Source organism: Chelmon rostratus, chromosome 17 (assembly GCF_017976325.1).
Source record: "Chelmon rostratus isolate fCheRos1 chromosome 17, fCheRos1.pri, whole genome shotgun sequence".
NCBI classification, from domain to species: domain Eukaryota; kingdom Metazoa; phylum Chordata; class Actinopteri; order Chaetodontiformes; family Chaetodontidae; genus Chelmon; species Chelmon rostratus.
In genome coordinates, this window is record NC_055674.1 from 16,143,605 (window position 1) to 16,170,464 (window position 26,860).

The following is a 26,860-nucleotide window of genomic DNA, read 5'->3' on the forward strand; positions in this document are numbered from 1 at the left end:
TCGCCACAGCTTTTGTTTTGATTAATAAGGGTTTTTGCATAATTGACAGAGAGATACTGGCATGCGCTGATGTCATCTTGCTTGGACAAGCCCAGAGACATGGGGATTGTGTTTAGGAATGTTGTCATGACAACAGAGGCTTCCCTAACAAGAGCTCCTTTCCTGGTTATTTTAGTTCCAGACAACAGACTTGGGATTGGTTTGCCCGAACCAAGATGAAATTAAACAGAATTTATAATATAATGCACTGTATGTATGCAAATCCTCAAAATTAACAAGTACTTCATTAACCCATCTTGGGGAATCATGGCTGAGTATGACGATTGTTTGACAGTGTGCTTGTGTCAGACCTGGAGCAGGAACGGTGCTACCCAAGTAGGATGAGAGGATGAGAAAACATGGCTGTGTACGAGTAATGTTTGTTCCAACATAACTTTTGTCAGATATTCTGCACCTTTTCTCCCTTCTTCCTTCAGCCACTTTTTCTTACAATTCAAGTGTGTTTAACATAAAATCGAAGTACAGCGAGTGCACTAATGGTTGTGCTGCGATTGAAGTGATGTGACATTTTCTGCATAGCCAAATCCAAACTATGTTGCATGTCTATGCTTTTTATGCCCGTTATACCGCCCACTCTTGTTTCAACCATTATTTTCATATTCATATTACTGAGGTTTGTTGCTGAGGCCCTGATGTATTTCACTGGTATGCAAATGAAGTTTAAGAATATGTCAGCTTTTGGTAACAAAGCACCATGCTTCAAATAGACTTTGCAGTTGCATAGCAACAGCAGGACATGTGAAAAGTGCCTTTAGCTAAAAGCAATGTTCAGTTGACAGTCACTGCATATAGTGTTTTAGACAGTCAAGTCAAACAGTGCAAAGCTTGTCAAATGCATTGTTTGTCCATTTGTAGGGTGTCTCCAGTAATTGTTTGTTATTGTTATTTCTTTCTAAACTTGGAACAAATGATCTTAAACAATATCAGGCAAATTGAGCTACGTCTGAACCCAAAACATACAATGTCTGATTTTCTGTTCGTATGTTTACTGCCTTCTGAATTTGTATCAGCCCACCTGCTACTTAGCGGTAAAGAAGGCTTTCCAAACACTCAGATAGTGTCCAATGTCCGTACAAGTATACCTGTGTTTATTACAGGTGACCAAACATGCACAAAAACAACCATTGATGTGTTTTCGGGTGTATCTTGGTTTAGATTAATCTCTGTTCTACTGATCAGGTTAGTCTATGTAACAGGTAGAGTGGAAAACAGGCCCAAAACACTTAAGTGGTTAGCTCTATTGATCCTTTTCCACTGTTATGAGTTTCAGCATGTAGGCCGCTTTGCCTCTTTCACACTTAAGTTTCTTTGCTTCTTGCTCTGCCTGTTAAAAGGAGTACACATTGTACTTGGTTCATGTGCCGCTGCCTTCAGGAAGTTGACCTCTTTGCTTTTTATACGTGTTAGAAGCTGCAGCTGCATTCCTCTCACATCAGCTTCAATGACAGGCTCTTCTGCCTCTGCCTCTTTGTCCCTCCTTTTTCACATTCCACTTCCCTCTTCCCTCCTCCTTACCTCGGCATCATCTGTTATTTCCCCTATTCTGTGTGCTACATTTCTCGTTCTCTCACCCCCTCAGCTGCACTCGCTGTGTTTGTGTCTTGTCCCTGTATTCCCTCTCCCCCTTCAACCCGCTCTGTCTGTCTGTAAGATGATAGCAGCAGTCGAGCTGCTGCCAACTCCAGGGGCCCTCATGAAAGCCGTTCTCAGATGGAAGCTCAGGGGAAAGAGGAACAAACTGTACTCTATGTACTGAGCAGAGGCAAAGAACATGCTTATGCAAACCAGTGTTGAGTGAAGTTTTCAAATTGTGATTAATCAGAAATACAGATGTGTGTTGTAATCACTAGCTAAATATATAAGCAGCCACGTTTGAGTTTTAATTAGTTTAGTCATATTAACTTTTGTTATTGTTTTGTCAGAAAAATAATCCAAAACCTAAAGGTATTCAGTTTGCTATCACATACCACAAAGACAAAAACCAAATCCTCACTTTGAGAAACTAGAATTGGCATATGTGACGCATTTCTGAAAAGTGATGCAAACTGTAAGTTGATCAGCAAAATTGTTGTTGATTATTTTTCTGTCGTTACACTGATCGATTAATTGACAGATGGTTTCGACTCTAGTAGACACATATACACAATATTATTTAGGCAACAGTACAGTCTGGGAGTTTAATTTATGGAAAAGGATTTCACTTTAGATTTCAATACTGGTCAGAAAAATCATTATTTTCCCAGAAATTGTGCACCACAAGCCAATAATTGCTCAAGTAATGTGTCAAACGCGTTACAGTACATTACTTTGGTTTGCACTGCCTTAAAAGGATAAGTGGTTCAGCCTGCATAGCCGCTTTGAATGGGATGCTTTAGGGTTGACAGAGGTCTTTCCATGTAGAAAGGTTGAGTCAAGCTCCATGGAAGTAAACAACTCCGGTTGCTGGAAGGGGCTTGTCCCTTTCAGTGCTGTGGCTGCCAGAGGGAGCAGGTCAATTCCACAGTCAACACTCCACCTTTCTGCTCTGTTCCTTAGCTGTCTTGTCTTTTGGATAATAGTATTTCTTATTATACTTTTGGGCCACTTTCTTGACAGAGTATTTTGTAATGATGATATCATTGTGCTGTCTGTTTTTTTTATTAGTTCCAGAAGGCGATTCAGCAGCCTTGGCAGACTTGATGTTTAGGTGCTGGCAGTTTGCCCGGGTTTAGCTAGTGAGCTGCGAGTTAACAAAGGTGGAGCATGGCCTCAGTTAAGTGCATCTGGTCAGCATGTAGGGTTTTATAGCATCGGTTGCTTTTTCCTTAATATGACTTGGAGTAGTTGGATTATTTTGCTGTTGTTTTAATAAGGTTATTCTTACCACAGTAAACATGCCTATCCACATTGAATTAGAATCAATACAACTTAAAACACATGCCCAAACTTGCAACACACGCATGCTTCGTTGCATCTGCACGCTTCTTCGTTGTCCGGACGCGGGTTTGTTTGCTCTCTTATCATATTGGCTAGTGAACAGAGTGGTTGCTATTTGAACTGAAGGTTTATAAATAGACCCGTGTATTGCTGCAGAAGGCAGAGAGAGCTAACACACTTGCTAACCTGCACTAAGAAAAGGTCAGGAGACGTGGACACACACTTTACTTCTTGCTGTCAAATACACTGGTCCACTTTTACTGAAGGATGTCTATGCCCCCCTCCCCTCTGTTGAGTTGTGCCTTTGTCCTCCTCTTTTTATTGTTTTTTCCTACCTCTCTCACTGTCTGTTGCTGTCTTTGTCCCCTTACTACGTCTCCTTCTCTGCTCTAGGATAAGAGGTTTTGCTTGCCATGGTGTCCTAGGGCAGTGTTGCCAGCTTTAAGCCTGTTGTGTAACCCTAATCTAGTCTAACCCATACACATTCACCCTCTCCTCAAGAAGACAGGGTGTACGGTGGTCAGTCTTCCCCTCATACTTTCTTCATGCTACTTTTCGGACTAACCTAGCTGACATATATTTGTCTCACACTCAAGCGTACTCTAATCAGGGGCAAGGAAAGATAAGAATAATTAGTCTCCTTCAGTCGTAGAAAGAGAGAGAGAGCAGAGGGAACGGATAAGGCTATGTTCACTGGGTCAAAAAGGCTCCTAATTAATATCCATAATATCATTGAATTGGCACCCATACCTATTCTGTAGCCTCCACTTGAGCTGGCCTGCACCTCCTTTAAAATATAACTGCATCAAGGCTAAGGAGATGGCATGTGCAGACCATAAGAACAGTGCTCATCTTTGACTGTTTGTGTAGGGTGGGGCTGCTCGAGATTGCTCACAGTGAAGACACCGTCAAGCAAACCCATTTTCTCATTTTCTGTGATGCCAGACACAATCCCACCGCAAACCTCCTGGTGGTGATCGGCTCTCTGTCACAGGGAATTTCTTTATTTACTTATTATTTTTTAACCACAGTTATTTGTCTATTGGTAAGTGCACACCAGTATGCAAATTTTCACTAGCTAGACGAGTCAAAACCTCCCATAGGTGACTGTACAGTGGTTTGATTATACTTGATGCATTCAGTGGTCATCAGTGGTTGCACAATTTGTTATAAACTAGGTTTCGTGAGGAGTATTTCAGAAGAAAAGGGCATTGTTTTTAGTTGTTTTTGTTTCTTTTTTTATGTCACAGATGCATTTCAGAATAGCTGTGGATTGATATAAGAGCATGTTCCATGAGACATCTGAGTGCTGAATGTCTGAAATGCTTTAGAAAAACTGATGATTTTATTTGAAGTTGTTGATGATGAGCATGCAATATGTTGGACTTACTGTCTTCCTCTCCTGTTTGTCTCTTTCTGTCTTTCTCTGCAGTGCCAGAGCATATCAAGTCAAGGCAGAGTCCTAAATCTAAACCACACCTCCCCTTCCCCCTCCCCACACCTACGCACCCACACCCACACACACGCGCACACACACAAAAGCTCATACATACAGTCCTCAGCAATGCCAAGGGGGCCTGATCAGCCTGCTGCCCGCTCTGACAAGCCCTGCCTCTTCACCTCAGACCCTTGAGGCTGTGCCCTCTGAGCTTTGACCTTTGACCTCCCCGTTGTCGTCCTGGGAACCAGAGGTCACCTGTTCTCCACTCAACCCGGGGGTGCCCTCCTGACCAGCCAGGAGCCACATCCACAAGCCCCACTCACAGGTAAACCATGAAAAGAGAGAACAGAGTATGAACAAACAGCAGTGGATTACATTCAGTTAGATCTGTCTCTTTCCTCACAAACACTTACAGGGACACTAGCCTCCACAAGCACACTGTCTGCCAGTAATCCCATTCTTGATCAAAAGCAAGAAAACAATTGTACAATTAAATTTAAATGGCAATTAATGTTCAAATGTGGGTGTGTTCTTGCTCATAGCTGATGAGTTTCTACTCGTACTTGTACCCCACATAGTTGGAAAAAGTTACCAGTCTCCAATTTGCAATAGGCTGCAATAAATTCTAAACATGATTCATATGAAATATGTGGCCTTTGAATTAAATTCTTAATTTTGCAACAGTGATTTCAAAAAACCTAATAAATATCTTAAGGATTTGAAATATGTACGAATTTGTTTTGCTCTAAATTTATCAGAACTGCGATATTCAGCAAACTAAGTGGAACACGATGATTTGTTTATATGCAGTCATACTGTTGTGCTCAAGAGAAAAAATCAGTTTTTTTTTTTTTTAGAGTAAGCACCAAATCACGCTCAGAATCACTGAGAATTACACATACGTAATTTATTGCTTTTTTCATATAATAAGATCTGCATAATCAATTGTAACAACTAATTTGGATTCAGCAACTAACAGGGTCTGTCCAGCTATGCTCTTCTACTTACAAGTCCTTCGTCCTTTAGCACTCTTTCTTCTCTGTTTGCTTGATTCTCATTGAATGTCCTATCTGTCCTAAATATTTCTAGCATCTCCCCACTGAGTATGTTTTCTGGCTCTATCTCTAACTCCCTCTAAGTCTGTTGACAGTCTTTCCTCTCTCTGTTTCCAGGCATGGCTCCCATTCGGGATTCCGTCAGCCACTCCCCTAATCAAACAGGTGACTACACATTGCTTTCTTCCTGCCCAGTTCTCCTGCGTTTCGTTTTTCCTCCCCGTGTCTTAACTTTGGCTCTCTGCTTTGTGATCGACGGACTAGGTAGACTCAGTCTGACCTGACCTTGACAGACGATACATTTTATTCATGCCGTATCACAGAGACGCACAGAGAGGGAGATGAATGATTGTGAGTGAGGAAGTGGGTGTGAGAGGGTGCAAGAGGAGACTTGGCAAGTGAACACGATAAGCACCATGGAGAGCTGGCAACCAGTTCATGTGAAAGAGAGGCTGTGCAAGTGAGAGACATTTCAAGTGAGAGTGACCCAGAGATGGCTAACCAATCAGTCAAGAGACTCGTAATTAGTCTTGGGAGATAGCTGGTGAAGAAATCATCAAAAGAAATAAGCAGTAGCTGTTGTGACGCTGAAAGAATATTAAGTGTGACTTCTCAGATAATAACAGTGCTGAGTCGGTGTGTCCCCGCTGTAAGAATGCTGTTTGAGTGACAAAGACTGCAACCAAATGCTGATCAATAAAGCAGTTATACACAGAGGATTGCTGTAGCACTGAAAATTCAGACGCTCTCTGTTACGACTGAATGAGTGTGTGCATAATGGCAATGCAAGCAAAATCAGATCACAAGTGGTCTCTGGAGTCTAGTTTTAGAGACATGCTGGGTCTGAATGCAGATGCTCTCAGACACTTTTATTATATTTGGAGAAAATAGCAAGGTTTAAACCATGGTTTTCTGTTGCAACCACCTCTTCTCCTTTGCCACCACCTTCCCTCACTTCCTCCGTCATCCCTACCTCTTTTCACACTCAATTGCCATCTCCCCCATTCCCTCCATCTCTCCTCTTCTCTTCTGTTGATGGTCGTCCTCAACCTCCCCGAATCCTAGCATGCATGAATGGCATGCTTTTGAGTCCTGCTGTAGTGACAAAATGGTGGCAGCTGTGTCCAGGCTCAGGCTTGGCTCTGATCACATCCAGAACAGTTGGGCAACTGAAGGTTGGAGGGAAAAGAAAAATATCAAAGCGAGAGTGAATGAGGGGAATTTAAACCACATCTGTTGTTTTTTTTTAATATAGTACACCTCACTATTGTGTAATTTCTTAACAGTGATTCAACAGCACCATTGCTAAATGCTTGAGCAAATTTGCTGTTTTTCTAAAACTTGAAGCTCCAACCTAACAGTATCCACCCTTCTCTCTCAGGTCTGGAGCATCCTGTCTTGGACTCGCAGTATGAGCCTTCCCCCTGGTCCTCTGGCTCTCCCTGCAGCAGTGACAGCAACAGCAACTGGGGCAAAGTCCTAGTGGACGGAAGCACCGACAAACCCAACAACCCTTCTTCAGCTAACTCTTCTGTCTGGCCTCCCTCCTCCTCTTCATTCTCTTGCTCCTCGTCTTCTTCCTCTTCTGGCTGCGGGTCAGGATCAGACCCTGAGTTGGCGTCAGAATGCATGGACGCAGACTCTAGCTCCTCGATCGGCTCAGAGAAAAACCTCGCCGCTGTGACAACAGTGATGATGATGTCAGCAAATGCTTCTTCCTCTGTGTCTTCTACGGCTTCTTCCCCCTCCTCGTCTATGGTGACTTCTGCCATGATGGTCGGCGTTTCAGTGAATGGAGACAGCAACGGCAACGGTCGTCAAGTAATTGGTGGCGGGATCGGAACCATTGGCGGTGCAAGTAATGGAAATAATAACATCACCGGGCCCTCCCACTACTCCGTGGCAGGGTCCAGCAGTATTGGCAGCAATAACATGGGTAACCACAACAACAAGCCCGTCAATAATAGTGGTGTATGGGGCACCCAGTCAGGCAACAACATGGTCACCACCGGCGGAAGCACGCCCTGCATCAATGGAGGGTTAAACCCAAACACTTTAAACCCAAATGCCAACCACGGTGCCTGGCCGCAGAATCCAACCCCAAGCCCAGTGTCCCAGGGCCAACGTCCTCCACAGGCTCAGGGGATGAGTTCCAAACTGGGTCTAGCTCCCCAACAGGGTCCCATGCTGGACTGGGGTAGCATGGCAGCTCCAAACAACGGCAGTATGATGGAAGACACTGAGGTGAATAATGGTACATCAAGCAGCAAGGTGTTAGGAAGCAGCAACAGTGGAAATGGTGGCCTACAGCCCACCAACCTTAACACTGAATCAAATGGACCAAATAACACTATGATGATGAATACTACTACTACTACTACTACTAATGCCACAATGACCTCTAGTCCACCAAACTCTACAGCCTCACCCCAGCTCAGTGGGGATTGTTCCTGGGGCTCTATGGGAGGAGGGAATGGGGGTCCGCTGGCCAATGGAAACCCCTCATCAGCCCCCCAGCACCCCCAAGGAGAGCTGGGAGGTCCTGGGGCCTTCGGTACGCCTTGGGGCGCAACTACCTACCCTGGAGACAAGGGCCACCCAAATGCAGACACTGTGAACCCCCAAAACCCTGCCTTAATGCAGGCTGGGAACCCCCAAATCTCCTCTACTGCTGCTTACAAGAGTAATAATAACCACAATAACACTGGGGCCCCACGCTGGGACCAGGGGCCCACCAATAACCCAAACCAGCCCCAGAGTAACTTGTCCTGGGGTATTGGCTCAAATCAGATCCCAGGCTCTGCAGGCCAAACACCAGGAAATGGCAACCAAACTACGATGGGTCCTCCAGCAGGGATACCTCGTCCCTGGGGGAGCAGCGCGTCTTCTTCTTCCTCGTCCTCATCGTCCTCTTCCACATCTAACAACAAGATGTCAAATGGAGAATGGGGATCAACAACTCCTGGTAACAACAATTCGGATGCTGGAAGTCATAAAGGAAGCTCTGCCAACAATGGCTGGAAGAGCCTGGAGGATGACGCCATGGGCATGGGAGGTGGAGGAGGTGGAAGCCATGCCTTGGGTAGTGTCACTGGAGGCTGGGGGCGCTCTGGAGGAAGCGAGGGAAGTGGAGAGAGTTCTGGCGGCCGATCCAGCTTAGACAGAGAAGGCAGCCAGCCAAAAGGGGGAAACCGCAGAAAAGGTAACCCCCATAACCCCCATTCTGCACCAGTACTGCCAGCTGTGTCCCGGGCCGATTTGGACCCGAGGGTTCTGTCCAACACTGGATGGGGACAGACACCCATACGGCAGAACACCGCCTGGGATGTCACTTGTACTTCTAACAATCAGCACCAGGGTCCCAGAGGAGACGAAAGAAAGCACTGTGGCGGAGGCTCCGGCTGGGGCACAACAACACCGGCAGCTCCCTCCCAGACCTCTGGAGGTAAGGCTACAATATGTGTGAAAGCAATGCAAACAAAAATTCTAATTCAAATTTAGCACAAAAAATTCTTTTGCACAACACAAAACTGAAAAATACTTAATCTCCCTTTCTTTCTTGTAGGTTGGGGGGGTGGGCCGGGCAGCTCAGGCCCAGGTACAGGAGGATCTGGCTGGGGAGACCGAACAACCTCTGGGTGGGACAGCAAAGGCCCAGCGAGTGGAGGAGGAGGGCAGAGTGGCTGGGATGATGGATCCAGCTACAAGGGGAGCAGCAACACCAGTAACACCTGGAGCAATAACAAAGATGACAGGTAATTCATGTTTAAGCATTACAGGAATACTGATTATACTGATGCAGAAATACAGTTTGCCTTAAATGTAACGAAGATGTGATTTTTTTCAATAGCTTTAATGTTATGCCTTACTGCTTTTCATTTTCATATAATTTTCTCTGCTTTTAGCAACCACTATTATCTACCTTACACATTATTACTTAACTTATCACCTGCATTGCTTTTGTTTAGGTCCAATACATGGACTAATGCACCCAAACCGCAGCAGGGGTGGGGTTCCAATAGTGGAAATGGAAGTGAAGGCTGGGGTAATGGTGGAGATGGTTCCCGACCAGGGGCCAGCAACCACTGGGGGGAGAACCAAAAAGGTGCAGGCTCAGTGGGCTGGGACAGCGACAGCGACCGGTCTGGCTCTGGATGTTGGAGTGAGCCTAGCCGAACCAACACCAGCAGCAGCAACACCTGGGTAGGGAGTGGAGGATCAAATACTCCAGACCAAAGCACTCCAAACCCAAGTTCCAACTGGGGCGACTCAGTCCACAAATCCAGTCCTCAGATTAACAGCCAGGGCTGGGGTGAGCCTATGAAGAACAACCACGGAGCCCAGAACTGGGGTGAGCCGAATCCCAAGCCCTCCAGCGAGTGGGGAAAAGGTCCTGAATCCAACACGTCCAGAGGCAATCAAGGCCCTAACAAGCCCACAGGTAGTAAACAGGTTTATCTATCAGAATCACTGTCTAGAACAAGAATTTTTTGTCCATTATGTATGAGCAAAGTTTTCTTGTGTTTTAGTGTTTAGTAAGAGAGACTATGGGCTACCAACACTGAATTGTAGCCGTTTTGACACTGCATAGCTATAAAGTTTGAGTGGGAGGACATACAATTGATGACTCATCTTTATTCTTATTTATTCTTCTGTCAGGCTGGCTCGGAGGCCCCATGCCCACAGTGGGTCAGAAGGAGGAAGTGGCAACTGGGTGGGAAGAGCCTTCTCCAGAGTCCATTCGTCGGAGGATGGAGATCGATGATGGGACAGCAGCTTGGGGAGACCCTGGTAAACACCCAGCCCACTATATATTTCTTCAGAAAGAGCTGTTGCAAAACCTGAACAAAAACACATGGAAATCCAGGCTTCTCATTTTCAGCTAATGACTCAACATTTAATTAAACCTTTTTCTTAGGCCAATACAGCGGTGGATCTGTCAACATGTGGAACAGGACTGGCCAATCAGACCAGGAGGCCGTAGGCCCATCCTCTCAGCACCAGTCCCAACCACCACATAACTCGAAGCATGCGCCTCAGCCCATGCAGCCTATTGCCCAGGAAAAAAGCTGCAGTTCTGGTAAGTTGAAATATGTATGCATGCACCTGTATGTTTGAGACAGAGCAAACAGAGGCCAGATGAAGCCTGTTCTTACTAATAATTCTCACTGTTGTTTTTGTTTCAGTACAATACAAAGTTATGTTATACAACGACTAAATAAGGAATTAACTAAATGTAAACTCACTAGTTTAACCAGTCATGCAGTCTTTCACACAGCTTTGGCTACAAAAACACAAATAGGCATGAGTACAGCCCACACGCCTCCAACACGTGTATACATGTGAATAAAGATGATGAGTCGAACACCACTGAGTCACAACTGCTCCCTTCATAGTCCACCAGATTACAACAGATATTGTCATTATTTACATTTTTTTAGTGTTGTTTAGCCTGCAGGAATACTTTTATCAACACAGTTATGACAAATACGGTGACTCTTATATTAGCTTGCAGATTAATGTTTTTTTTATTGTTTATATGTACTTTCATATTGAGGCATGATGAAAATGGTACGAGCGTGTAGCTGCAGGCCTTCTGGTGCAGTCTGTAAGCCTTACAAAGGGATAAAAAGGTGCAAGTCCCACCCACACACTCTTTTTTAGATAGCTCAAATAAGGTCTTAAAAGGGTTGAGACAGTACAACACAAAGTGTAGATGCACACACATTCACAAATGCATTCAAAAGCATACACAATTTGCACAGAAGCAGAGAGAGAAAACAAACACATACAGCCATTCTCTCCCAATCTCCCAACGGTGTTGTCTATGTCGAGGGCTTTTTGTAAAGCCGGTTGAGTCATCCCTTTGGAATGCTAAGAGCATCGATTTTTCTCTCCTCTCATTCGCTTCTTTTCCTCCACCCTTTCTCTTTCAGCCGCCAATTCTGCTTACTGAAACACTGGATTTTGTTGGGTTTGAGAGAAAGAGAGAGAGACCAAGAGTGGTCGAGGAGGAGGTCTGGTGACTTAGGAATAGGAATGGTTCCAGTGTAAGATGGGAATACTAAAAAGAGTTAGGCAGCTATTCTGTACAAGTGGGCTGAGAAGGGGAAAGAGAGGAGGGGCTGTTAGGGTTATTCAGGGCTGCTGCCTAGTGAGTTAACTGGAGCAGCAAAGTGGATGGCAAGGAAGGGTGGGGGCACACTAAGCAGCTACTGTGATGAGGAAAATAATCGGGTTGTAAATTTTGACTCATGTTAGTTCAGTCTGGTTTTATTTTTGTGAACACTGAAGTGCAGAAACATTATAAATTGCGAGAAAATAATGAGTGAAAGAAGTACCTGAATACACCAGATGATGAGATAAACACTTACTTTTTAACAATTTTAAAAGCAAAATTGGACTCAAATGTTGATTCTGTCCTGGAAATAATAGAATTTTCATTCTGCTGTTAGACGTGCAACTAAAATCTACTTTTTATACAACTCTTATACTACAGAACACACATTGTGTTTCTCAACCCCCTTTTATTAGGTCAACTGAGGCACCTACGTAGATGGTGAAACAGAGCAATAGATGCAGGCTAGGGTTACAGTTTGTCAGTGGGTGTTTGTGTTTGCAACAGCTTCACATGCAGCCTTGTTTGTGTGTGAGTGTATAGTATATGTGTACAGCTGCCTTATAACATGTGTGTATGTGTCAGTTTGTGTTTATGCATCTACCTCTGCATGTCTGTTTGTGCATTTTTTATATGTGTTGTTAAGTGTGCGCACTTGTGTGTGAGCATGCCCAGTCACATGAGGGACACTGGAGCCACCCCATGATCTGTCCTATTTTTACAGGAGATATCCCTGGCATCTCCCCAAATGCCTCCTGTGAAGGGAGAAAGTAGCAGGTCTGGGTAGTCAGCTGTAACAGGATCCTTTTGAACTCATACTTACACTCACTTGAGCACACATAGTCTCACATTTGAAAGGGTATGGGGGCCCGTGCACACATCTACACACCCACAGGAGTTAAAGTAAACAACTCTTACATAAGCAAGGTGACGCGGGGTTCCCCAGGGACATGAGCAGGGCTCTCTCCTCAAGCGCTGTTCTCTGATTTCAGCAGGGAAAAATTTGCAGCATCGTTGTAATATGAAAATGTTACTAGGGTCTAAGACAGATTGTTTTCATTTACATATTTAAATTAGGGGCATTGATGCCACCTTTTCCTCATGATCCACCCACTCTCCAACTCTGAGTGTCCAAACAAGCCTGAACTGTTGTCTCTGAATGAGGAGAGCTGTGATACCGCGATAAAAACAAGCAAACAAGTATCTTGATAAATGTCACTTCCTGAGATGTATACTGTTCTGCCAACAGTTAGACACCCGCCTTTGCCCTTTGGAATGAAATCAGACAAATTTAAAGGATCATTTCATTGTGTGTGGACATGCAGTACAGGATATTGTGATAATTGATGTTGCTGCTAGCTGCAGGCAAGTGGAGAGAGACCATTGTGACTTTATGCACAGTAGCATCAGGTGCCTCTTTACGGTCAGATCAAAATGCACATAGATATGGACAGTGTTGTCAAAGATTGCTGCATGGTTGTTTGAGTATTAAATAAGGATTCTGATAAATTACTTAAATGCAACAAGCTATTGGTTTCAGACAACACCATGGAAAATATATCCTCAGTCTTTTGGTTACCTCCCTTTTTTCCTCCAGGTTGGGGTGAGCCTTACCCCCAGAAGGAGTCCTCGACATGGGGGGAGCCTTCCAGTGCTCCACCTGTGACAGTGGACAACGGGACGTCTGCCTGGGGGAAGCCAATGGACACCAGCTCCAGCTGGGATGAACCCAGCAGGGGTGAACCCAGCAGGGGAAGCAGAGATTCTGGCTCTGGATGGGGCAGCCAGCATAAGTCTGGTAGGTGCACACATGAGCATGACTATTCAGCAAAAACCTGCATCGGAAGAGTATGATAATGTATGTATGATAAGTATGATAACAGTCCTGGCTGATGTTGAACCCTGACTCTTGTGCAAAGTGGCAGGAGAGAGAATTTCCCTGTAGGAAGTCCAATGAAATGAGCTATAGAACTATGTACAATCACTCGTTGGTATTCAGTTTCTTCGTTGTCCGTCTTTGTAGCTCCAGGTCCCAAGCCCATGGAGACATGGTGTGGTGAGGAGGTGTCCATGGGCAATAGCTGGGACCAGGAAGAGGAGGTGGAGATTGGCATGTGGAGCAACAGCCAGCAAGACAGCCGGTCCCATGAACAAAACACCTGGAACTACAAGCATAAAGGCTCCTACAAGGTTTGCTCGCCTCAGCCGTGCACATTTACATCTGATGTTGAAAAAAAAAGAGCTGTTTTTCTGAAATAAATGATTTTGATTCTGCAGAAATACTTGAAAAGTAAATGTTCAAAAGGCAATCCTGATAAGTGTCTCCAATTAATTATTTTTTGTGTGCAATGTTTCAGATGAACAAACCAGTCAATAAACAGGACGAACCCTGGATGAAACCCTTCATCAACCAGTTCAACAGCATGAACTTCTCTGTAAGTACTGTTCCTGTTGTTTTGTTGTCATTCTCCCTCACTTTAAAATTCACTATCTTCAAATGGTTGTGTTTTAGCCGTGTAGTCTCCACCAGGAACTTGTCCAATTTAAAGCATCCAAAGGTTGCATCCAACTTTGTACATATGCAAGGATGCAATTTCTCTGCATTTGCATTACTGTTTAGTTCTTCAAATGCATAATACTCTTAGATGAATGACTGCTGCTTTTCAGTCTCTTTAGTCATGTTTTCTTGTCTTTGCCCTCGCAGAGAGACTCTTCCGACGACACCATGAAGACAGGAGCAGGGATGGTGCAGGACAAGCGCATGGACATGGGCAGTATGGGAGACTTCAATGGAGTAATGGGGAAGAACCCTGGGTCTCGACACCAGCTCCACAAGGAGTCTGCCATGGATCGCAGCCCTTATTATGACAAGGTATGCAGACAAATAAATGTCACACACAAAGACACACATGGAATTACAGCAATGGAAGTGCAGCAGGTGGGTTGCATGGGCACTTTGTACACTGTTATAAACAACATTACTAGACAGAGGTTTGGTCAGTCTCTCCGCCTTTGTGGTGATCATGAGGTAGGTGTGGAGACAGAAGAGAGTCTCTTGTGTGTAATCTGCCTCAAATGTCTGGCTGAGAAGTGCTCTCTCAGCCCTGTAGTGCCCCACAGTGGCTGTTCTGACACACTACATTTGATGTGTTCAGTATCGAAAAGGACTTTGATACTTGCTGTTTGCATGATGTTATTATGAATTATTAGTTGGTCTGTTTCACTTATGAGCAACAAAAGCAAATGAAATATATACACTTCTTTGGAACAACAATTGATAGTTTTTGCAAGTGATTTGTAAAAGCAGTAATAATTAATAATTCCTTTAGATAGTTCTGTACAAAGCTGCTGTGGGTTTGTTTGGCTTTGCTGCTTTTCCTTCTGCATTAAACGCTGCTCATTCTTATCTTTGTTTCTATCTTCCTGACTCCTATCCTCTGGTGCCACCGTCTCTTTTTCGACTGCACTCCCCTCTCTATTGTGTACCTCGCCTCTACTCATCCCATTTCACTCTGTCACCCTTTCTTTCACTGTTCACTTTCTTTCCCATTGTTTCCTCTGTCCTGCATCACTTTCTCTTTCCCCCTCCCTCTCTTTTTCTGCAAAATTAACTCTTTTCCTTCTTTTCTCCTTCCCTCTCTGTACTTCTCTGGCTGCTGATGCGCTTCCTGTCCCTCTGTGCTTGCCGTCCATCTGCTGTGCACCCGGCCTTGCTTCTGCAGCTGTCTGTTTCCTCCTCTGCTTACGATAGCCAAGCTTCTGATGAGCTCTCCTCCAATCAAAGCATGACCTTTTCCCCATCCAATTCTGCTCAGCCTATCCCCTGTCTCGACTCTGGGCCGTCTCCCGCCCACTCTAGTTCTGGGGGCGCTCGTCAGGTGAGTGTGGAAGGTTAAAGAGGATGTTATCGTGAGATCTTTGGCCTCAGATCCCAAGATACCAACAACAAGAAAGAATAGAAAATATTACACAAATGCTATTCTAGCAGGTCATCCATAGAAATTATGTTAGAAATGGCGTTTTCCAATTTAATCCGACATTTCCACAAGTTATCGCTTGTTATCGCTGGTCAGTTTCATTAAAAGCCTGTGGTCTCAAAGCCCACCAACAGATTGTGATTGTTTCTGTCCCCGTAAAACATTGCATTATGAATGGAGTTTGTTTAAAGTCGTTTGATCTTTTTCTGTGTTTGTCTTTGTCCTCCCTGCACAGAATGTAAACCCTATGATGGGTGGCAGCAGCGTAGCACAGGGCCGAGGCGGCCCCCAGTCCCAGATCACCCCCCAACCCAACCTTCGTAACCAAGTGCCTCCACCCATCCTGCCCTCTCAGGTACCATGCACCATCACCAACACATGCAGATCATTCAAGTCAGACCATAGCTCGTGGACACAGTGTTAATCCATGGTTTGGGTTCTACAGGTTAATCAAAGCTTGAACAACATTATATAAACTAAACCTGAAATCTTGTTTGTGTTCAGGTCCCTCCATCCCTGTTGAAGTACCCAGGCGGTAACGGAGGTCTGAACCCTCTGTTTGGCCCTCAGCAGGTGGCTGTGCTCAACCAACTCAACCAGCTGTCACAGCTCAACCAGCTCAACCAGTTACAGGTAGATTGAAGGCATCTTTAATTCACTTACACACAGGCAGAAAGGACATTTTCTGCATTATTGTAGGTTTATGTACAGTACTGTGTTGCAGTAAGCTTATGACATTAATGAGTGATTAATTAATGAGGTTTGCCCTAATACAAATGGCTAAATATAATTTCTTGTGTGCAGAAACAGAAAACATCTCAAGCTTTTTTTTTTATCTGCACTTAAACACATAGTCAGTGAACCTTGTTTTTAATACCTTGCAGTATTATCAGACTCAAACTCCATCAGTCTATGCACAAATATTTCGAATTATGCAGTATAATGCAGTAAATATTGTAAAAATTACATAGATACAAAAACATTCAGCAAACTCAAATTTTCCTTTTTTGTCTGTTCGCAGCGTCTCCTCCTTCAACAGCAGCAGCAGCAGCAGCAACAGCAGCAGCAGCAGAAGGCTCAGAGCCAGAGAGTCATGCCTGTGGGACGACAGACTGAACAGGTGTGTTTGTGTGTGTGTGTGTTGTGTGTAAAACCCTCTGAAACATTGCACCCAAAATGTAAGAGCTTTTACTTTGTCTGTGTGGTGTTGCCTCATTGATTGGTTTCTCTAACCTCCTGCCGCCTGTCCGTAGACACGTCCTATTGGTTCGTCTCCATCAATGATGCAGCCCCCACGGCATCTGGACCCCTCCCTGCTGAAACAGGCCCCACCCCTCAAACCGTACCTGGATAACTACTTGTCCCACAATACCCCTGAGATGCAGAAGGATGCTGCTGCTCTTGGATCCTTCAGCAACTTCCCTTTAAGTAAGTTGGTTACTGTTAGAGTCAATTTTCAAAATTAAATCAGTCTATTCTCCCAAATTGCAATGACAGTACATTTAAGAGTGAATATTTGCCTTTAATATGTATCAGAACATGTAAATTACAGTTTTGTTTTGACTGTTTCCATTGAATTTCATCATATTTAAATTCACATTGACTTAATTTCTTCTCTTTCTGCTCTTTTCTCTCTCCCTCCATCCCTCCCATCAGGCTTGAACTCTAACCTGAATGTATCCCTGGACATGGGGGTTGGTGGGGGTAGTAGTGGTGGCGGAGCTGTGAGCTACAAAGAGCCTCCCCAGTCCAAACTGAAGAAACTTTGGGCTGCTGACCCTCTGGAGCAGAACAGCAAATCTGGTAAACAAGAGTCTGTGTTTGTGTTTGTCACATTACGGAGGTGTTTATGTCGTGATTGTCTATCAAGGAGAGGCTGTCATGTACATCCTGGGGTATTAACTACCACAAGCTAAGCTGCCCTACGAAGTGAAATTGCAGTAATACAGTAGTAGTACAGGGAAATAAACGTTTTAGAAGAACGTTTATTTCCCTGTGCTAAATGTTCGGCAAAACAGATCCTGTTGAATTTTTCTCCTCGTTAAGAAATTACTTATTGTCAAGCAACGTTCGATGGAAATCTGTAGGCTGCAGTGGCCATTCAGACTGGGTTCTTCTTCCCTTTCATGCTGATAAAGAATACATTCTGACTAGTACTCTTTAAAACTTTTCATCGTAAGAAATCATTTCAAAAAATTCAGTTGTATAATGCTCTAATGGCACCATGGAGTAGACCCGCATACATAAGTGTGACCACATCTATGACTTTTATTCTGCATGATTGTCTCCTCATGTTTGTGTGTGTTCGTCCCACAGGTGCTATGTCATCTGGGCTGCGTCTGGAGGACCCTCCCTTCTATGACTTCCTGTCTCCTGGCCCATCTCCCCTGAGTCCTCCCGGCCAATCAATGGGCTCAGTGGGCGACGGCTGGCCACCCCGTGCCAACTCTCCCCCGCCCCATGGAAACACTGTCACCTGGCCCCCAGGTACGCTTGCTTTCAATCGCACAAACAAGCAGAACAAAATGTTTACAATGCACACTGCTAATCGCTGTATGTCTGTATGTGTCTGCAGAGTTCCGGCCCGGGGAGCCTTGGAAAGGTTACCCCAACATTGACCCTGAGACTGACCCTTATGTGACCCCCGGCAGTGTCATCAACAACCTCTCCATCAACACCGTCCGCGACACAGACCACCTCAGGGACAGGAACAACGGTAGGTCACACACATGCATGATACATACACAAACTAGTCGTCTGCCCTCTGAGCGAAAAATCTTGGAGCTTTAGTTCTCATATATCAACTTATTTGTTATTAATTAATAAAAAAGGCTGAAAGCTGAATACATTTAACAAGGCAATTGAAGGTTTCAGGTGAGTAGATTTCTTCTCTTTTTGCTTCCCAGGGCCATCCTCATCACTGAACACCACGATGCCTTCTAACAGTGCCTGGTCATCCATTCGTGCCTCCAGCCACAGCGGTTCCCTCACCAGTACAGCACAAAGCACTTCAGGTAGGAGTTCCTGTTTGCAATTCAGCAATTGCCGTCTCGTCCTCTTTCCTCCGTCTCTCGAGCCAAATAATCCTAAAGATCTTCACATAGAGGGAGAGAAATTTAAAGTTCCCGCATCTGTAAGGTAATCTGCGACAATGGACAAGAGGATGTAAAAAGGTTTCACTTTGTTCCTCTCCTTGCAGCCAGACCCAGTGAGTCAAAGTGGTCTCCAGGTGGCGGTTCTGTGTCCAACTCCTCCCTGGCCCATGAGCTGTGGAAGGTCCCCCTGCCTTCCAAGGCGCTGTCTGTGGCAGCCCCCTCAAGACCACCACCCGGCCTCACCAGCCAGAAGCCCAGCTCTGCCTCCTCCGGCTGGGACAGCTCTGCCCTGAGGCTGGGAGGGTGGGGCTCCTCTGAGTCTAGATACACACCTGGTGAGAGCAGAGGGGGATGCACACACTGTACAACCTGTAAAAAAAAACAGGCCAAATCCCTTTGCCTTTATGTAGAAACACACGATGTACCTCTTAGACAAGCATGGCACAGTTATCTTATTGTAGTTGTACGGCTAGAGGACATGATTGTGATTCAACACTGTGTGCATTGGCAGGTTCCAGCTGGGGCGACAGCAGCAGCTCAGGGAGAACCCAATGGCTTGTTCTGAAAAATCTCACACCTCAGGTACATAAATATAACATTTTTGTTTTTTGCCATCCTTTACAGAGTTTTTCCCCACTTTGAATTTAGTTCAGAGTGTATTTGTCAGTTCATATTTAGCAAGCTGAACTCTTTGAGGAAATGTTTGTGTATGATATTTGTCAGCAGTTGCCTTACAAGTGTCTGTCCCTTGTGTGTGTGTGTGTGTGTGTGTGTGTGTGTGTGTGTGTGTGTGTGTGTGTGTGTGTGTGTGTGTCCGTGTGTCCGTGTGTCCGTGTGTCCGTGTGTCCGTGTGTCCGTGTGTTTTGGTGTGTTTGTGTCACAGATTGACGGCTCTACCCTGAGGACTTTGTGCATGCAGCATGGCCCTCTGATCACATTCCACCTCAACCTGCCGCACGGTAATGCTGTGGTATGCTACAGCTCCAAGGATGAGGCCGCCAAGGCCCAGAAGAGCCTGCACATGTAAGGACGTCTGGAACACACACACATATACAGACACACACACACACACACGTATAACACACTACGTTAACTGTGCTGCCATGTTTAGTATCTGTTGGCTGATTTCTCTTGAGTGCAAATAAACATACTGATCGTGGACGTTTTGGAGCGCTCTCTGACACACACACTTGTCTCATCTGTCATCCCTCGCAGGTGTGTTTTGGGGAACACTACTATTCTGGCTGAGTTTGCCAGCGAGGAGGAAATCAACCGTTTCTTTGCACAAGGGCAGTCATTGGCCACTCCCTCCTCTGGCTGGCAGGCCATTGGCTCCTCTCAGAGCAGAATGGATCAGTCTCACCCCTTTCCCAGCCGCGCTCCTGAACCGAACCAGTGGAACAGCAGCGATCTCCACAGCTCCTCCCTCTGGGGTGGGCCCAACTATTCCAGTAGCCTGTGGGGGAGCCCCAGTGGCACCGAGGCGGGGAGGATCAGCAGCCCGTCTCCAATCAGCTCCTTCCTCCCGGTGGATCACCTGACAGGAGGAGGGGACTCCATGTGAACCGCCTGCCAATCAAACAGGCCAGAGGAAGGGTCAGTAGAGAATTATCAATAATCAGCAGAAGAAAATGAAAAAAAAAAGTAGTTATAAACGCAATGGCACTAGTTGGACTCTTTCTCACTTACAAGATATTCAACAAAACGGGGTCTCCCCTGTGGAAAACAAGTTACGTTTCTCTCTCTGCACATATGTCCACTTTGTTTTAGCCCAAAAACATATCAGTCGGAATACTTGAATCATGCAGGCCAATTCTATAATGTGAACGGATGGATATTTGCTTCCAGGTAGTGCTCTTTCAGACCGAAAAAAGCTTCAATCGAGCTCATTATTATATATATATATTTTTTGTTTCATTTGTCATGTTTATTTGAATTCCAATTCTTTTCATTTTTAACGTTTTCTTTTTGTTTTCTTTTTTTTTTTTTTGCATTTGTTTGCTGACAATGTTGGAGTATGAGCTTTTTTAACTTTGCACTGAATGTGGTTTTTTCTCAGTATATATAATCTGCAATATAGAGGGAGCAGCCAGTTTTTCCAGTGTAGCTGTTTACTCATTGAGGTCCTTACCGTATGTGTGTATGCGTGTGCACGCGCACATGTGTGTGCAAGTACTTTGTGTATATGTGTGATTGCGTGTGTGGATGAGTATGTGTGCGCTCCTCTCTGCCTTGGCACGCCTACCTTACTGCGTTGTCGTGGAGTTCAAGATCAACAGATAGTTAAAGAAGAATAAAAGCTGACTTAGGAGGATTATCTGGTGATAGTAAAAGTGACATTAAAAAGTATTGCACCAATTTTGTTTGAAAACTAAAGAACGTTGAGCTCTGCAGTGCAAAGGACTGTAGCCGCAGCTGGGACTAGCAAGCCCCGCCTGCCCTAATATAGGAGGCGGGGCCTATCTAGCAAGCCCTCCCATTGGCCCCCTCGTGGGCCTGGGGGAAGGAACAGCACTTTCAGAATAGGCTTTCAATGTTTTGGAGGTGCCACACTGCAACCTCTTGTTTACAAGACTTAGGAGGCGGAACGTGTGTTCATTCTTCATTTTAAAGAGAAGATGGAATAAAATAGAAAATACTCAAAAAAAAAATAAAAATGATTTTAAAAAAATTTAAAAATGTATAAAACAAATAGAAAAACAACAAAAAATTTAAACTCTTATTGAGGATGAAGACGATGCTTTGTAACTCTGGGAATTCGGATCAGTGTTTTTGGCCATGGCGTTGGTTATTTGAACTATTCCTCTTTGTCTGCTAAATAACCAGCAATGGTTCTCAGGAAATCAAGCCAGTTTTCCCCCCCTGTAGGTGAATTAAAAAAAAACTACTACTCCTTGTAGGAAAGGAAAATCCAACTTCTAGCACTGAAACTATGTATAGGTCTGTAAGTTTTTTTTTTCTCTGCCAAATAACTGCTTTAAGCTGGAGAAGCTCAACACACTGCTTTCAATATGCTGTCTTTTGGGGGGGGGGGGGGGGGTTCCTAATGTGGGGAGGTGGAGGATGGGCTGTAGAAATCCCAGCATCCCTCTCTCCTCCTCTTCCTCCTCTCCTCCAGTCCTCCACTCCACTGATGTAAAAATCAAAAGTGGGGAGTGTTTCTTGTGTGGATGTGTGACTGTCAGTGGAAAGATGTTCTGTCTTGTCAGACTTATAAACCAAGAGAAAGGCGAATCTGTATCTATGCATACTGTAGCCTCTCACATGGCCTACCGAGAGGCGTTTTTTTTTTTTCTTTTTCTTTTTTTCCCGTGTCTCAAAATGTTTTAAATGTCTCTAAGTACAACAAAAATGCGAAATATTAACTTGCTTTTTTTATTTTTAATCACTCTCATTGCCACAAATGGTGTTTTGAAAAAAGGAAAGAAGAAAAACTTTTAAAATCTTGTTTTGGTTGAAGTTGACTATTTTAACAGTGCAAAAGTCGTCCACATTTCATTGCCTTGATCCTAATTGTGTCCGAAGATGCAACAACAAGTCAAGTGGCTTCTACCTGTTTACAAATAGAATATGATTGTATTGTTGTACTGTTTGTTTGTTTGGTTTTTTTTCCTTTGGGTGGGGTGGGGGTACCCTTCTGAAGTTCCTGACCGGATGAATCGTGTGTGTTGTGTGTGTGAGGATGCTCTGTACCGGCAGATGTGAGCTCCTCCGCCGAGGGGAAGCTGTTGGGTTACGGGAGGGGGGGAGGGGGGAGTCGTGGTTGTGTGAATGTAAATCCACCAGTGGTGTTTGTCGACAAAGTACTCGTGTGAATAACCGATTCACCTACCTACCAGTGATTGTTTAGTTACTATGATGCACAATATCCGGGGAAAAACAAAAGCTTCAGAGAGAGTGTGAACGAGAAGTCAGCATTAGCGAAGCCATGGACCTTAATTTCTTTTCTTCATTGTGTAATTATTCTTTGTTAAGCCTGTTGAGCTTGTGTGTGTGTGTGTGTGTGTGTGTGTGTGTGTGTGTGTGTGTGTGTGTGTGTGTGTGTGTGTGTGTGTGTGTGTGTGTGTGTGTGTGTGTGTGTGTGTGTGTGTGTGTGTGTGTGTGTGTTTTCCCCCCTCCGATATAGGTTTTAATTTCAGAAGTACTCGAAACGTTGGCTTTAGTTGTGTTTTTCAGTTTAGCCGTGAATATTTAACACTTTCAAAGCATACGTAGTGAGACAGAACCTTGAGTATTAGCCAGACTTGACAGTGGTGTGTGCCAGTATTGAACTGCTCTCTACCAAATAATTCAAAACATTAGTTTACTTAATTCCAGATCTCTTTGCTTAAACGATATATATCTATCTCTTATTTGTATTTGGTTTTTTTTGTCTTGTTTAACAAATGTTATCGAGTGGAACATCTGAACCATGTTTGTCATTTGTTTGTGAGTTAACTTAATTTGACAAATTGAACTGAGGAGCGTTGGATTTTGCACTTGGGTGGATTAGAGGAAAGGCCGAGCGAGCGGAGGGCAAAGCCGAGACGGACAGCTTGCTGGTGATTACGGCGCTGTAGTTTGGATTTTCAGCTCTGTCTGAGGGAGAAGGTGTATCTGTGAGAGTACTGTGACAGGGTAAAGCTTGTGTGTGTGTGTGGCTGCATGTTGTCAACCTGAGTGGAAGTCGTGTGTGTGTGTGTGTTTGCTGAGACTAGAGAAGATGGTGCTTTGTTGGCCCCAGTGAGGGAGCGACAGAAGAGGGAGGAGGATGTCGTCGTCCTCCTCTCCAGGTTTACCTCTCTCTGTTCACTGGGCCGGCTGGTCAGAGCGGCGACGTCGCCTCGCCGCCTGAGCTGAGCCAGAATGTAGCTGAAAACGGTTTAAAGCATAAGCGACGGCTGGAGCCTCGATCTGCCTTCTCTGGCGCCCGATCAGCCTCAAACGTGGAAACACAGCACGGAAAAAAAATCAAGTAAAGCGACCACTGCTCGTCGTGTTTGTATCTGAATAAGTATTCGACTACTGTTGTGGCCACGCCTGGATGTCATGTGACCCTTTGGTGGCTGTTGCCGTGGAGTTGCTCGTGTCTGTAGCTTGACTGAAACGAGGCGAGGCTTCTTGTTGGCCCGTAGTGACTCAGGCGAGGGGATGTGACTTGTGATCGGCTGGTTCTTCCTGGCTTTTTCAGGGACACGGAGTTACACTTGCCTCTTTGCTGGCTTATCCAGGATCAGCTCTCCCTCTCCAACTCCTAAGATTAACTAGAGGAGAGGAAACGCAAAACTGACAGGAGGTCCGGAGCAAGTGAACTCTAAATAGTCTAGATTCCCTTTCCGCTCTTGCTGAAATTATTTTACACTTCGTTCATTCTGATTTTTGTCGATGCTTCTCTTCCAGCGCTGATTCGGGGGCAGCTTTGTTCCCTCCTCAGTATCTTTACCCCAACCATTAGCGGGACAGTAACTGACCCCTGATCAGCAGCTCAGGAGGCAGCGTTGCTCTGCTGTTAGAGAAGGGACAAGCGACAGCTGTAAAACGCCTCTCATCAGTGTTGATGTTACTGTTTTGGTTTCCAGCTTAATCTGGCTTTGTTTCTGTCTTGTCCAATCTGCTGTTTGTGTATGTATGTGTATGTGTGTGTGTGTGTGTGTGTGTTAGTTTGGTGGGAAGATGCAAAAACCCCGTCTCGTACTGTGTGTGTGTGTGTTTGAACACATTATCATGCCAAATCGAGGAGGGAGGGTGAGAGGGAAGGAAAGGGATTGTTTTGTTTTTTGTTGTGTGTGTGTGTTTAAAAAGCTGGACAATGTTAAATGCTTGAAGAGAAAAATGTCATTTGCAAGAGGATGATGTGAGGAAAACCTTTTCAGTAAGTGAAAACCACCACGAGCAATGTACAATCCCCAGGGCTGCCAAGCAGCTTCCCGACAGGGCCAGACGAGGGGAGGGAAGGAAGGAAGGAAGGAAGGAAGGAAAGAGGGTAGGAGAGGAGGGAAGCTGGCTGGTGATACTCTACTACTTTTTAATGTTTAAGAAAAAATAATGTGACTCTTTGTTTTTCTCTTGACTTAACTATCCTGTGAGCAAATGCTATATTATATCATAACACACACCCAACGGCTTCTAATGTCGATCAAAAGAGCTAAGGCTATTTTGACACAAAAAAACAACAAAAAAACACAAAAAAACAAACAAAAGAAAAAACAAAAACTGTGAGAATCTGCTGTCTTTTTTGTCATTTTACATTTAGTATGAATACACACAAACAAACCCTGAAAAGCTTTAGTCTAACCAGCACAAAGATGTGGGCGGGTGGGGCGGGCGGGCTATCGGGGTGTGGGGCGGGTTACAGTACAGAGGGGGAGGGGTGGGTGTCGCTCAGAGAGACTATGCAGTGGAGTGTTGAACCCAGGCTTCCATGTCCACCTTGGGTTTTTTGCTTTCTTTAAATAAAAAAAATAAACTAAAAAAAATCCCAAAAACTTTTTAAACCACAGCTGAGATGGGATTCCCAATAATATTCCTCAAACATGTTGTGCCATCGTTGAATCGTACTACTACTAATAATAATAATAAAAACTGAAAAAACCTTTATTACCTAGCAACCGTCGGGCCAGTTGTAGCAGGAGAGGAGGACAGGTTAAGATTTGCAAAGTCCATTTCTTTATTTTCACAGCTCGTCTCCTCCTCGATACGCCGAGGGGAGTGAGGCCGGTGAAACTGCAAATTTTACACAACTACAATGTTTTTTATAGAGATTCTATCAATCCACAGTGTGTAGTTGGATCACCTGTAAACCTATTATGCACATTGCTTTGGGAGACTGTTGAAACTATATATAATATATATATATATATATGAGAATATAAACGTACAGTGTCTATAATCAAGGAGAGGAAGTTTTCCTCTCTTACAAACAAAACAGGAAGTACCTTTTTATTTTCAAATGTCTTCCTCGGGTCATCAAAGGATTTTATCTTAAACTTTGGGGGAAACTGCACTTTTTGAAGGACAATCTTTATTTGTATGGGTATAAAAATTGACAAAAACGAAGTCGCCTGATATTACAAGGTATAGAAAACCAACTCCAGTGTGCTCTAAATGAATGTCTCCTCTGATGCTGTCTATTTGTTTGGTTTCATTTAATCTTTTTATTCTCCTTCCTTTGTTGCTTGGTTTGTTCTGTATTTTTTTTTTCTCTTATTTTTCTGGATTTTAGTGCTCTTAAGAGAATCTGTACTAAGGTGTAGAGTAGTAGGTAGTAGGTCTTCTGTTGGCTGTACTCGTATACTGATTACTGTTTGTAACCCTCTGGCTCCTGCAGCCGTCATACAAAGCTGTAAAACTTGGGTACAACCCTCAATAAAAGACTAACAGTGACTTAGTGGCTGCTTCCAGGAGTCTTTCTTTCTCCTCATCTGTTTCTTAGGAACAAATAAAAGTTCAATCTGTAACATCTCTGACAATTTATATCCTTTTTTTTAAATGCTTATGTGTGATTTCGTTCCATTAGTGTTCTCTGCCATCTGAACTGTGTTGTAGTTTTAAGGGGAAATGAAAATTCATCAGTTTTGATGTTTGAAAGTACAGGAATTCACTCTGAGGTTCATTTCATGCTGAATATGTTAGTCAGCTTCTGTCTACATTTCCATCTCGTGCCTCTCAGGGACAGGGCAGACATGTTTAAGTGTCACAGACAGGTTTTGGTTGTATCAAAGCGATCGATGTATTTCAAACAGACCAGCCACCAGCTGTCAGATATGTAGTGTAGTAAATGTACGTAGTTACTTTCCCCAACTGATTTTATTCAGGCTAAACACATTAGCTGGTTATTTTAACATTTCAGACCAATATTATGTGGAAAATCTAACTTGGTACTAACCTCCATCTTAATTTCCCACATTGTGAATCTGTTTCTGTTCATTTAGTCGCGTACAAACTATGGACATGTTTAAAAAAAACAGTTTAGATGTCAGTGAGCTGGCAGTCAGTTGAATGCATAATGAAAACTGGATCCTCTTCATTCAGTGTCAGTTTTTTTTAGCACATAAAACCTGAAACTTCAACCCCCACCTGTACAGGTTGGACGTAGCTGCTACATGAAAAATGTTCAAAGACTAAATGCTCTTTTGTGACGTTCAGAGTGAAACACGTTTGGCTCACCTCTTTATTTCTGAACTCAATGAACATCACAGCAGACTCGCACAGAACTATAC

General features: G+C 44.3%; 1 protein-coding gene across 2 annotated transcripts in view; it reads left to right on the forward strand.

The window, feature by feature from the left end:
- LOC121620491 (trinucleotide repeat-containing gene 6A protein-like) overlaps positions 1–24,951 on the forward strand; it is a 38,669-nt gene extending 13,718 nt beyond the window's left edge. The window contains exons 4-26 of one of the 2 annotated variants that reach the window (XM_041956543.1): positions 4,409–4,742; positions 5,590–5,637; positions 6,854–8,917; positions 9,038–9,227; positions 9,441–9,913; positions 10,132–10,263; positions 10,391–10,552; positions 13,188–13,388; positions 13,614–13,780; positions 13,948–14,025; positions 14,295–14,462; positions 15,803–15,922; positions 16,072–16,200; positions 16,589–16,687; positions 16,821–16,995; positions 17,224–17,370; positions 17,884–18,054; positions 18,143–18,283; positions 18,474–18,581; positions 18,767–18,997; positions 19,174–19,244; positions 19,546–19,685; positions 19,878–24,951. In XM_041956543.1, coding sequence (XP_041812477.1) covers positions 5,592–5,637; positions 6,854–8,917; positions 9,038–9,227; positions 9,441–9,913; positions 10,132–10,263; positions 10,391–10,552; positions 13,188–13,388; positions 13,614–13,780; positions 13,948–14,025; positions 14,295–14,462; positions 15,803–15,922; positions 16,072–16,200; positions 16,589–16,687; positions 16,821–16,995; positions 17,224–17,370; positions 17,884–18,054; positions 18,143–18,283; positions 18,474–18,581; positions 18,767–18,997; positions 19,174–19,244; positions 19,546–19,685; positions 19,878–20,226 — 5,562 coding nt within the window. In that variant the 5' untranslated portion in view covers positions 4,409–4,742; positions 5,590–5,591 and the 3' untranslated portion in view covers positions 20,227–24,951. The remainder of the gene's footprint in view (positions 1–4,408; positions 4,743–5,589; positions 5,638–6,853; positions 8,918–9,037; positions 9,228–9,440; positions 9,914–10,131; positions 10,264–10,390; positions 10,553–13,187; positions 13,389–13,613; positions 13,781–13,947; positions 14,026–14,294; positions 14,463–15,802; positions 15,923–16,071; positions 16,201–16,588; positions 16,688–16,820; positions 16,996–17,223; positions 17,371–17,883; positions 18,055–18,142; positions 18,284–18,473; positions 18,582–18,766; positions 18,998–19,173; positions 19,245–19,545; positions 19,686–19,877) is intronic. The other variant, XM_041956544.1, reaches the window with a different exon arrangement.
- Positions 24,952–26,860: the final 1,909 nt, after the last annotated feature.